This window comes from Pelodiscus sinensis, chromosome 5 (assembly GCF_052426305.1).
Source record: "Pelodiscus sinensis isolate ZL-2025 chromosome 5, ASM5242630v1, whole genome shotgun sequence".
Classification (NCBI taxonomy): domain Eukaryota; kingdom Metazoa; phylum Chordata; order Testudines; family Trionychidae; genus Pelodiscus; species Pelodiscus sinensis.
Genome location: NC_143056.1, coordinates 11462471 through 11475880, shown reverse-complemented (window position 1 = coordinate 11475880; position 13410 = coordinate 11462471). Strand labels below are relative to the sequence as shown.

The following is a 13410-nucleotide window of genomic DNA, read 5'->3' as shown; positions in this document are numbered from 1 at the left end:
TCTGGCAACAGAAGCATTGCCCTCCAGGCCTCTGCAGGCCTTACTCTCTCTGTATAGGTTAGCAACACAACCCATATGCCTTCTAAATGTCCTTTTGAAGTGCTCAGCCCTGTTTAACTGGACACTCCCAGAATTCCCAGATTTGTTTCCTCTAAAGGAATAGTAAACATCATGTTGTAAGATTCAATAAACACCACTCAGATATAATTGTAGTGAAAACAAAAATATGTTTATCACAGACGAGAGATGCAACTGAAAGAGTGAGAACACTGTAAACAAATGGTGACGTGTAAAACAGAATCATAATGTGCTTCCTACAGCCTAATCTTAATACACAAGGTATTCCTAACTCCTAACTGCACAGAAAGTCTTTTCCCCACCATTTTCAGTCAGGTAGGCTAAAATCCCTTCTCATAAGATACACCCCAATGGCAACTTGCCCTCAAAGAATGAAGGAATAACTTCAGCAGTTCATCTGCACCCAGATACAATTTCAAAAGTTCATTGTCATACTCCTAAACAGGATTAACTCTTGCTGGTTTTGTTTTTTCCTGAAACCTCCACAACTTATTCATTGGTATTTTTCTCAGTCTGTAAATGGGCATGCACTAAGAACCACGATATTTTATTTGCACATGACCAGCCACAGTGAGATAAGCATCTCTTCCCATCTCCCTGCCAGAAGTATCTGAATTATCTTTGATGACATATCTTAACTCACAGACTTAAAGAATATAATATTTAGTACCATACAGACATAACTTCACATATTTTCTGCATGTACATCTCACAATTATTATGATTACCAGCATGATACAGGCTTTCATTATAGATCTTACACGACATTCTTTGATGGACCAGTTGACACCAAGAGGTCTTTGGGTCAGACCTATAAAGACATTTATGGCTTCTCCAATGATAAGCTTCCTTTAAAGCAACACTAAACAGCTGACACTAAAGAATTCTATTTAAACCTTTACTGCAATAAGAGAATAAATATTTATTACAGAGTTTGTTAAAGTTTGTCTATCTATGGTATGACTGCATCCACACATAAAGGGGTTCGATGCTGGCTATCACTTAGTTCAATTATATATGCAGTTCTAAACTGTGGTATACACTTGACCTTATTTAAGGAGTCTGTAACCAGGCTACACTCCAAGGTGCAGGCTGCTAGGGGCAGACATCTTATCTCTTTATTTGTCTGTAAAATGCTGAGCATGCTTTGGTCACTATATAAATCAGAACAATTTCTGCCCCTTTTTTTGTATTGCTAAAGCATTACTTCAAAAGGTTTTTGTGCATTTTTTTTTCTGTAATGCTTTCAAAGTAGTAAGACTCTAAGGCAAATAAGTCTTCAAACCAGAAAATGAGCTCTTAAAAATAGTTCTGCAAGTTTAAACAGACTATTAATGGAGGATAATAAAGGACTATACTTTTTAAAAACAGTGCTATTAGAAGGGATCAGGAAAACCAGGAAACACATATCTTAAAGAAACAAAACAGCTTAGACATTATTCATAGCTCGGACTTACCTCTGCTTTAATACAGCTCGTAAAGCCTCTTTCTCACCAGTAGTGTATTGAGAAATAAATATGTCACGATCTATGATACAAGAATATACACTGTGTCCATTTAGGTTCAGGCCTCATTTTATAAAGGTAAAAACATTATTTCAGTAGCATGTAGACACTCAGTATAAAGTAGGTCACAGTTGAATACACAGACCACAATATCTATTTCAGGGTATAAATGTCCTCTTCACAGGTAAAAGCTCCAAATTATGAAAAAACAAACATTTGTTATCATTTAACACAGGGCTAAAATCTGAGTGACATTCACTACTGCATTTTAAAGTTAGTCAGTGATAAGACAACCCAATGCACTTCGGAAATAACTACAAATTGATTTTCTGTCACATTAAAGCACAGAATAATTTGACTATGCTATCAAAATAAAATTCACAGTTTTGAATATCTACACCATGTGACAGACATTTAAACTGTGCAAACTCTAACACAAACTTTATAATAAGCATAAATGAACTAGAACTGCATGGTATTCGTATTTGTTTTTCTTGAACTACAAAAGCTTTGCAACAAAAGCTTTCACTCACCATCAAATGCTCTAGAAGGTTCACTAATCAGGACTCTTTCCCACTGTGCATCACAGAGAACCCCAAAATCCAATAGTCATAAGCAAGCTGCACTAAGTTTACTTAGTACAGGAACTTGAAAATTCAGATAAAGCAGCACTGCTTGTTGTAGATAAATTAGGTTACTATACAATCTTGTTGTTAATGCACAAACAACACAGCAGCCTTTTACCTCTCTCTCAGAAAGAATTTAACAGAAGTTGTAGTAAGATATCGTTATTAAGACTGCTGAGAGCTGCACAGAGGGTGGATCTCTTCTTAGTAGTATCAGATAAGGTTAAACTGCACTTGACAATCAATGGACAAAGTAAAACCTGCATTGCATTAACTTTGCTCATTTATGAATTTGTGAAATTCAGTAATTCACAATGGAATCACTGATTAGGCTTAAAGATGACTGAATGGTGACTATGCTTAAAGATGCTCTTTCTTACTCTACAAGTCCAATCCTCATGTGTTGTTGTATCTGCTAAACTCAGAGTTTGAAACAGGGCGAGGTTTGTGTGTGTACATTCCTTCTTACTCTTGTCCACAAAGAATAGTGAATCCGTGCAATTCCATTGAGGGCAATGGGGTTGCAAAGGTTAACTGAGCTCAGAATTTGACACACAATGACAATGAACAATCCAGCAAGAATCACTGACTTTCAGATTCCAGATTGAATTTGCAAGGCTGGCAGTTAGAAAAGGATTTTTATACATGCAAGCTCGGCACAAAGTCATTTAAGTCATGGATCCCCTTTTTACAGAGACAAGGCCGGTAAGGTAGTATCTTTTGTTTGACCAACTTCTGTTGGTAAGAAAGAGAAGGTTTGAGCCACACGAAGCTCTTCACAGCTAAATGCACTGTGGAACAGACTGTTAAGTGTAAGTTGTCAGAATGTATTCTAAGGGATGTTCAAGGTAGAGCAGCCCATTAAACACTTCTGCAATCATAGGACAAAAAGAATGGATTAGTGGATTACAGATTGTTGTAAGAAGCCATAAATCCAGTCTCTATTCAGTCTGTAAGTCTTAGTTTCTAGCAGAGAATTGAATTTAAGCTCCCAGGTTTGTCTTTTGAAAGCATTGTACAGGATGAGGATTGATAGGTCAGACAGAATGACAGCTTTATGAAAAGCTATGATGCTTGGAGTACCTTTCCCAGACCTGAAGTAGAACTTTTTGTGGCTCAAAACATCAAAAGTTTATATCACCTATAGAAGTTGGTCCAAAAAAAGATATTACCTCACCCACCTTGCCTCTAATGTCCTGGGACAAACACGGCTACAACTACACTTTTTTTTACAGTTGTTTTACAGAATAAAACACTGCTTCAAAAACTACTAGAAATGTAAGATCTACATAAGAACGGCCATATTGGGTCAGACCAAAGGTCCATCCAGCCCAGTATCCTGTCTGCTGATAATGGTCAATACCAGATGCCCCAGAGGAAGGGAACACAATAAGTAATCATCACATGATCCCTCTCCTGTCATCCATTTCCAGACAGAGACCACTAGGGACACCATTCCTACCCATCCTGGCTAATAGCCATTGATAGACCTAACCTCCATGAATCTATCTAGCTCTTCTTTGAGCCCTGTTAAAGTCCCAGTCTTCACAACATCCTCTGGCAAGGAGTTCCACAGGTTGACTGTGCGCTGAGTGAAAAAAAATTCCTTTTGTTTGTTTTAAACCTCCTTCCTATTAATTTCATATGGTGACCCCTAGTTCTTATATTGTGGGAATAAGTAAATAACTTTTCCTTATTCACTTTCTCCCCACCACTCATGATTTTATAGACCTCTCTCATATCACCCTTTAGTGAGATCTTTTTGAAGTTCTTCACAGTCTGCTTTGGTCTTAACTATCTTGAGCAGTTTGGTATCACCTGCAAATTTTGCCATCTTCCTGTACACCCCCTTCTCCAGATCATTTATAAATAAGTTGTATACAATTGGTCCCAGGACAGAGCCTTGGGGGACACGACTAGTTACTTTAACCAGTTATCAATTCATGAAAGGACCTTCCTTCTTATCCCATGACAACTTAATTTACATAAGAGCCTTTGGTGAGGGACCTTGTCAAAGGCTTTCTGGAAATCTAAGTATACTATATCTACTGGATCCCCCTTGTCCACATGTTTGTTGACCCCCTCAAAGAACTTTTATAGATTAAGAAGGCATTATTTCTCTTTACAGAAACCATGTGGACTTGCCCAACAAATTATGTTCATTTTATTCTTTACTATAGTTTCAACTAATTTGCCTGGTACTGATGTTGGACTTACTGGACTGTAATTTCCAGGATCACCTCTAGAGCCCTTTTTAAATATTGGTGTTACATTAGCTATCTTCTAGTCATTAGGTACAGAAGCTGATTTAAAGGATAGGTTACAAACCACAGTTAATAGTTCCACAATTTCCCATTTGAGTTCTTTCAGAACTCTTGGGTGAATGCCATCTGGTCCCGGTGACTTGTTACTGTTAAGTTTATCAATTTGTTCCAAAACCTCCTCTAATGACACTTTCATCTGGAACAATTTCCTCAGGAAAAAAATACAGGACAATGTAGCACTTTAAAGACTAACAAGATGGTTTATTAGATGATGAGCTTTCCATCTTGTTAGTCTTTAAAGTGCTACATATTCCTGTATTTTGTTTCAGCTACACCAGACTAACACCGCTACATTGCTATCACTATTCTCAGAAAAAAAGAATGGCTCAGGTTTGGGAATCTCCCTAATATCCTCATCTGTGAAGACTGAAGCAAAGTATTCATTTAGCTTCTCTGCAATGACTTTATCATCTTTGAGTGCTCCTTTAGCATCTCGATTGTCCAAGGGCCCCATTTGTTATTTAGCAGGCTTCTTGCTTCTGCTATATTTAAAAACATTTTACTATTACTTTTTGAGTTTTTGGCTAGCTGTTCTTCAAACGCCTTTTTGGCTTTTGTTATTATCTGTTTGCACTTAATTTGACAACGATTATGCTCCTTTCTATTTTCCTCACTAGGATGTGACTTCCACTTTTTAAAAGATGTCTTTTTATTTCTCACTGCTTCTTGGACTTGGCTGTTAAATAACCATTAGTGGTTCTCTTACTGTGTTTTTTAATTTTGCGTATACATCTAAGTTGGGCCTCTATTATGGTGCCTTTGAAGTTTCCATGTAGCTTGCAGAGATTTTACTTTTGTCACCGTACCTTTTATTTTGTGTTTAACTAACATCCTCATTTTGTGTAGTTCCCCTTTCTAAAATTAAATGCCACAGTGTTAAGCTGCTGAGGTGTTTTTCCCACCACAGGGATGTTATATTTTATTACGTTATGGTCACTATTTCCAAGTGGTCCAGTTATATTTACCTCTTGGACCAGATCGAGAATTGCCTCTCCCCTTGTGGGTTCCTGAATCAGCTGCTCCAAGAAACAGTCATTTAAGGTATTAATACATTTTATCTCTGCATCCTGTCCTGAGGTGACATGTACCCAGTCAATATCAGGATAATGGAAATTCCAGACTATTATTTAGTTTTTCATTTTGATAGTCTCTCTCATCTCCCTTAACATTTCAAAGTCACTATCACAGCACTGATCAGGTGGTCGATAATGAATCCTTACTGCTATATTCATATTATTGGAGCATCGAATTACTATCCATAGAGATTCTATGGAACATTTGGCTCATTTAAGATTTTTATTTCATTTGATTCTACATTTTATTTCACATATAGTGCTATTCCCCCACCAGCACAACCGGTTCTGTCCTTCTGATATATTTTGTACCCTGGTATGAGTGTGTCCCATTGATTGTCCTCATTCCACCAAGTTTCCGTGATGACTATTATATCAATATCCTCCTTTAAAATGAAGCACTCTAGTTCACACATCTTATTATTTAAACTTCTAGTGTTTGTGTATAAGCACTTAAAAATGTGTCACTATTTATCCATCTGCCATTTCCTGATGACTCTTTTTCATTTGTGTCTCATCTGATCTGACCCATACATCCATCCTCTCCTCCTGACTAGAGCACAGATAATCTCTATTAACCTCCCCTAACAGATGTCTCTGTTCAATCCATGTGCCCCTCGCACCCGTCGGCTTTCCTCCAGCCCTTAGTTTAAAAGCTGCTCTACAACCTTTTTAATGTTAAGTGTCAACAGTCTGGTTCCATTTTGTTTTAGGTGGAGCCCATCCTTCCTGTATAGGCTCCCCCTATCCCAAAAGCTTCCCCAGTTCCTAATCAATCTAAACTCCTCCTCTCTACACCACTGTCTCATCCATGCATTGCCCTGCCTGCCTACCTACCTGGCCCTGCGAGTGGTACTGAAACCATTTCAAAGAATGCTACCATAGAGGTCCTGGTTTTCAATCTCTTTCCTAGCAGCCTAAATTTGGCCTCCAGAAGCTCTCTCCTACTCTTTCCTATGTCATTGGTACCTACATGTAGCATGACCACTGGCTCCTCCCCAGCACTACACATAAGTGCATTTAGATGTCTCAAGAGATCTGCAACCTTCGCACCAGGCAGGAAAGTCACCATATGCTTCTCCTGGTCATCATAAACCCAGTTATCTGTGTTTCTAATGATCAAATCCCCCATTACTAACACCTGCCTTTTCCTAATGACTGGAGTTCCCTGCCCCGGAGATGTATCCTCAGTGCAAGAGGATACCATAACATCATTTGGAAGGAGGGTCCCAACTATGGGATCTTTTCCCTCTGCTTCAGTTGACTGTTGTCCTTTCCTGAGCTTTTCATCCTCCTTAACAGCACAGTGGTTGTCTGACTAGAAGTGGGACAAGTCTACAATGTCCTGGAAAGCCTCATCTGCATATCTCTCTACCTCCCTTAGCTCTCCCAATTTATCCACCGTGGCCTCCAAAGCCTTTACGCAGTCTCTGAGGGCCAGGAGCAACTTGTACCGAAAGCGTATGTATACCACCTGTCCATAGGGCAGGTAGGTAATCATACATGTTATATTGGGTGCAATAAACAGGATAGCCCCCACTCTGCTGCTGGGCTTCTGCCTGCATTCTCTCCTACAGATAAGGAGATTCTCAATAAGGGTGTGTCTAAACTACATGGCTCCGTTGACGGCAAAGGGAAATGAAGCCGCGATTTAAATAATCACGGCTTCATTTAAATGAAAATGGCTATCGCACTGTGCCGATCAGTTGATTGTCAGGTCAGCGCAGCAGTCTAGACGGGGCTCTGCCGAACCCAGAACCCTTCGTCGGCAGATCCTTTATGCCTTGTGAAAATTATGCCTCGTGCTTACAAATTATTTGATAGGTATTTTTCATAATAGTTATTTTCATAAGAAAACAATATTTATAGATGTCTAATATTTTGTCTTACCTTCTGGTCTATTTCCATCTTCCATTACTTGCAAAGGAACTCCTTTTACAGCAGCTTCCTTAGGGACAGGAGTGAGAGAAAAACAAACAACAATATATATCAAGAAGAATATATATTTGAATTGTTTACTTGTGCACCCTCTAACCTAGGGTACTATGATATATGATACTTTTCTTGACAGTAATGCACATATTCTAAAACTAAGATGTAATCTCTATTAAGGAGTTTATTTTGCATACTGGTGGCAAAAGGACTTCATACAGATAGCGACTGCAGGACTGGAGCCATATAATGGAATTCATTTCAGAGACAGACTTTGAATAATCATGCTCTACTAGCTGGGTTGGAAAGATAAAAATCCAGGATCGTACCCTGAACCATAATGTGGAGCCGAAAAACAGTACTCTACAGCAGTGCTTTTTAACATTTCTTCATTTTCAAATCCCTAAAAAATGTCAAATAGAGGCACGGGTCCCTTTAGAAATTCAAACTCTGATACGCAGAAGTCTTAGACTGAACTGAATTGAACTATAAACGTTGCATGTGCACAGCACAGCATTTGATGCAATATGAGAAAGGATATTAAACTGTGGGCTTCTATGGTAACGACAACACTTCTGGGTTTTGACCTGTAGGTGGGAGCATTCACATACTTTTGAATAAAAACAAACAAAAACAGAATCCTTTTTTGGGATCTGAAACTTTATTTTCAGAGTCATCTTTTGCAGACCCCTCACACATGGTCTGTAGAACACAGTACCCTGCAGTCACTGTTTCGGCCTATGAATAGGGCTAATAGCTACAAGTCCTATTTGTCACTACTAATTGTCACTGGATCTAGTCTGAGTTACGGAGAAATTCATTTGCAGTCCCATCACACCACAGGAGAATTTTATTTTTACACATGACCATGTACAATGGATTCACTAAAAACAGACCTCAACAAATACAGACTAGTAAACAGAGCAAATACAAAAGGAGAAACTGAGCTAAAAAGGGTCAGACTTAAATATTTAAAAAAACTAAATAGATTGATACAGAATCATAGAATACCATTCTCGTCAGTTTCAGCAGCAGCGAACTTGGAGAAGTGGCGGGGTGGAGAAGAGCAGCTGGGGGGCTGCTGGGCGCCAAGCAGGGGGGTGAGGGGCAGCGCTGCGGGACCAACCCGGCAGCACCCCAGCTGCTCTACTCCACCGGTTCCCCAAGTCCGCCGCTGCCAAAACTGACTAGTGGTGGACAAGCAGCAGAGGAGAACAGCTGGGATGCTGCCGGGTTGGTCCCGCAGTGCCACCCCTCACCCCCCACTTGGCGATAACTTTGCAGTCTGACGGGTGGGGAGCCTGCTCCCCACCTGGAAACTCTCGGCAGTGGCGTGGAGCTTCCTCCACCTTCCTGCAAAATGGCGGAGGGTTCGCCCCTCGCCGCGCCGTTCCCTGCCCACCCCCCTGGACACAGTGCAGGTCCCGGACCAGTCACAGCCTCCCGCCGGAGTACCTCCCGATACTCTGGCATATCTGATAATCCGGCACCACCTAGATCCCAAAGGTGCCGGATTATCGGAAGTCTACTGTAATATCTATTTAAATGAATGAGGTCAGGAATCAATCAATAAATAAATAAATAAATAGCCATATTAAAGGTCTTCAGGAAATCGTACTGATTTGTGCAACTGAAGGAGCAAAAATTTTATAAGACTAATTATACCATAATTTGAAAAACCAATTACTGTAGGAGTAACATAAGAAAAAGAGGCATGCATACTCACTATACACTAGATAGGTTAAAAATACAAAGGCTCAGATCCTACAAAGATTATGCATGAGCATTATGGATGTTAAATTTAGTTTAATCAATCCATCGACTAGTTGATAAGTAGGGGAGCCACAGCAGGGTTAGCTCCCGGCCTTAGGAGCTAACTCCGCTGTGGCTCTGCCTTTTAAATGTATTAACAGCCGGCAGGCTCTTACTACATTTAAAAAGCAGAAGTGCAGTGTGGGGGACCCAGCACGAGCACAGACAGCTAATTCCTAGACCAGGACGGGTCCCCCCCATTGGCACTAGCTTTTTAAATGTATAAGGAGCGGCAGGCTTAATTAAAATCTTATATAAAAATCTTTTGAGATGCAAGTATGGTATACAATTAAGGACAGAAGAATCAGGAATAGAACAGTAACTTTTCTGACCTTCTGTGACAGTAGTGTGGGTTCCATATCACTGTCTAATGAAAGAAGATGTTCTGAATTTCTTTCAGCCAACCTACTCTGGCCAGCTAAAATAAAAAAAGTGTTGTGTATTACTCATATTTAGCCATTTTAAATGAACTTTAGTTTCTAGGTGCTAGCTGAAGCTACATATTATATTACCTGACACATTTAAGATACATTTAAAAAAGAAGAAACACTGTTAAAGGCATGTCATCAACTTAAAAAAAATTAACTGAAAATGCTCTACTTACTATTGTAATAAGTACCAAAACTTACTAGAACTTAATTAGACGAAATTATGTACTATTTGTTTTTAGTTTACTTTGTATATTTGTCAGTTTCACTGTTTCATCTGTGTAAGTAGTTAATAAAGTTCAACTGTTTTTGTAGGACTTTCACAAAGCAACAACCAGGAAAAAAACAAGTGTAAAATTCTAATTTTAATAATCACAGTAATTACCTGGAAGAATCTGGGGAAACTGTAATATCTGAAACTCTTTTCAAACACATTAAAAAAAACCTGACTACCTTTCAAGTTAAAGGTATTCCTTTTAACATGAAAATATTATGAAACTAAAACTGTGTGTCACTAGAATGACTTTTTTGAAATACAGGCAGTCCACGGGTTACATCAATCCGACTTACGTCAGAACCCTAGTTACAAACGGGGGGAGGGGGGACGCACCTAGTGCAGGGTGCCTCCCCCACTGTCGCCGCCTCTGGCGGCGTGGGGGGCACTTCCCCCCAGCAGACCAGGGAGACGCGGAGCTACGCCCCCCCCCCCCCCCCAGCAGACCAGGGAGACGCGGAGCGGCTTTTCTCGCCACGGAGGATGCGGGTCTGCTGGGGGGAACAAGACACCAGCCAAAAGGGGGCACCCCAGAGCGAAAAAATTAAATTCCTAAGGAACAGCAGGAGCAGCAGGCAGAGAGACCCACTGTGTTACAGTCCCCACCTTGGGAGCAACAGCTCTTTCCCTCTTCAGCACTAGAGCTGCAAGTATCTTGTTAGCGTCACGTGAAATTAACAAGTCCCTTCTAGCCTGGCAGAGGTGAAGCTGAAAAATTACCCAGTGGTGTGGGTGGGCAAGAATGGGGAGGAGCAGGACAGAAGGGAAGAGGGGATAAGCCCCAACCCCACACCCTCGCTGGAGCGGAGCAGGGTAAGCCCCGAGGGGATGGGTCTGGTTGCAAAGTGGGTGAGTGGACAATGAGGACCCACCTGTGGCTAAACTCCTGTTCCCAACACAGAATTTTTCTTTAAAATTAATCCTGTGGATAAATTCACACACACACACACTTCACAGGAAGGGATTTCCATTTTCTGCTCAGCAGAATACAACAACAGCTTTGATTGTATCATTATTTCACTGTGCTCTCCAATGACTATTGATTACACTTAATACCCATTTCACTGAACCATCTGTAGCAAATTCTATTTGGAACAGTAATATGCATTGAATACACTTTTTTTAGTTATAAAAAACAAAATTTCTGACTATTAAATGAATAACTGGGATCTTTCAGGTACCCCAAAAGGAAGATTTGGATATAGCATGAAACACTGAAACTTATGATCAATTTTTAATTAAAATATCAACCAAAAAAACCTTCATAGAAAAACACATACTGTTTTGATTAGAATAAGGAAGTTGGATGAGAATCAGGGTCTTTTCCACCTAACTCCAGCTCCCTATCCCCCCCCAAAATATGTACCAGTTCCGACTTACATACAAATTCTACTTAAGAACAAACCTACAGTCCCCTATCTTGTACGTAACCCGGGGACTGCCTGTATCCACATCAAGCATTTAATATCTAGCACCTTTCTATTACTCTCTAAACTGACAGTAAATATTCTTTCTAATCTCAGTAGGGTTTGGTTGTCATACACTGGGAAATCTATTAATTCTGTCTCAGAACAAATTAATCTATCATTTTTAAAGAGACAGAGAAAGCTAACGCTTGAGATCTTTCCTCCAATACAGTGCTACAGAAGGACTTGCAACAGACTTGCAGAAGTACAGCAGTTACACATTTATACAAATGGCCGCATTTTAACATCCCCTAAAAACAGTATAGTGAATTGATATACATCTTTACAAAGAACATTCCTAATATAAATATGTCCATAAATGACATGCTAGGAAAATAATTTGATTAGACAAATTACCCCAGAGAAAAGGAGTTTGACCACATACTTTGTGTAATGCTGTTGGAAGCAGTGACAGTTGATCTATTCAGCTGAAATTTGTTTGCTGACAATGCTGGAGGAATATATGATGTTTTGTCTTTTATCAAAGCTGCACCATCTGCCTGGTAGGGAGAAGACACTTCACGAAGCTTCTTTACTGAAATTTTAACTCTTTTTTTACTGCAGTCAGTAGCTGCTGTCCAAGTGCCAGTGTGTTTTTCTTTTGTGTGGAGACTAGTGGAGCGGATAAGTACGTCGCCAGCTGTGACACTAGCCATAGAGTCCAGGCTGATACTGGAATTACTTTCCCCCTCCATGAAGAGCCCACAATGCAGCTTTCAACCCTCAATCAACCTATTAATGGAATTTAATAACATGATTATCAAATTAAAAGTGGCAGTTTATTCATGACCATGCATTTACAGTATTATGGATGGGGCACCCACATCACAATAACTAGGATTAAAGAAATAAGAACTGAGGTGGAGGAGAGCAGTGTGAGAGATATTTACCAGGCTGTCAGGCTCTGACAAATTACCACGCGATCTAAGCCAATATATGCAACTAGTTACCTCCTGCGTCTCAGCCCTCGCCGTTTTACTACGGGAGGGAGCAGGGACTATCTATCCCAACTGGCTCCGATATGCCTAAAGCCACCGTCATTTGGTGCAGCGCCAACCTGCAGCAATAGCGATAAAGTGAGAACAGGATGCAACTTACACGTTGAGAATTGGGACGCCCTTCTCCCCACGCCAGGGCGCAAATTCCCGCGCATGTCCCCCCCCAACTGCTCCCCCCCCCGCAGGCTCCCCTCCCACCCCCACTATCTCCTGCCAGGGCACAGGGTCACGCCCCCTCCCTCTCCTAACCCCCCCCCCCCCGGCACAGAGTGCACAACCCCCCACGGCTCCCCCCACCAGCAGGGCACAGGCTCACTCCCTTTCTGCCCCTCACACCCACCGCTCTTTTCCCCCGGAAGCTGCAGCACACCCTCATTCAAACCCTTTCCCGCAGCCCCCGGAAATGCTGGTTACCAAGGTAACAACACCAGCTACATCGACAACGCCCGCCGCTTCCACCTCAGCGGCACCACCCCGCCCGATCCTTTCCCAGGCCGCACCGCGCGCCCATGCGCGACTGCAGGCTGCCAGGCACCGCTCCCCACCCCGCCCATCCAAACGCATGCGCGGTGGGATCCGCTCGCGCGAGACGCATGTCCACTGCGCATGCGTAAAGCCGCCTTTCACGGGAAGACTGTTCTCTAGCGCTACGTGGTCCCCCTTCCTTATTGTCCGCGATACAATCAACCGCCCTCCGCGTTAATGCTGTAAAAGCCGCCTATGTCTCAGCTCTGTACTCCGGGCGCAGCTTGTTCCGGAAAGGCAGCGCCTCCTTATTGTGGCCCCCCGAGGCACTTCCGGAGCAAGGGGGACACTTTACAGAGCGACACCCCCTTGCTCCACGGGACGAGGTAAATCTATCGGCGGACCCCTATGTGCCGATTCGTGTCCACG

General features: G+C 41.5%; 1 protein-coding gene across 14 annotated transcripts in view; it reads right to left on the bottom strand.

Moving 5' to 3' along the window:
• KIAA0586 (KIAA0586 ortholog) overlaps positions 1-13391 on the bottom strand; it is a 116791-nt gene extending 103400 nt beyond the window's left edge. For 8 of the 14 annotated variants that reach the window (XM_075926295.2, XM_075926308.2, XM_075926305.2 and 5 more), the window contains exons 1-6: positions 12857-13391; positions 12469-12575; positions 11904-12250; positions 9683-9768; positions 7497-7554; positions 1536-1605 (exon numbers count right to left, since the gene is read on the bottom strand). In XM_075926295.2, the coding sequence (XP_075782410.2) occupies positions 1536-1605; positions 7497-7554; positions 9683-9768; positions 11904-12213 (524 nt within the window). In that variant the 5' untranslated portion in view covers positions 12214-12250; positions 12469-12575; positions 12857-13391. Of the gene's footprint in view, positions 1-1535; positions 1606-7496; positions 7555-9682; positions 9769-11903; positions 12251-12468; positions 12687-12856 lie in introns of those variants that run through there. The other 6 variants (XM_075926296.2, XM_075926298.2, XM_075926301.2 and 3 more) reach the window with 6 other exon arrangements.
• Positions 13392-13410: the final 19 nt, after the last annotated feature.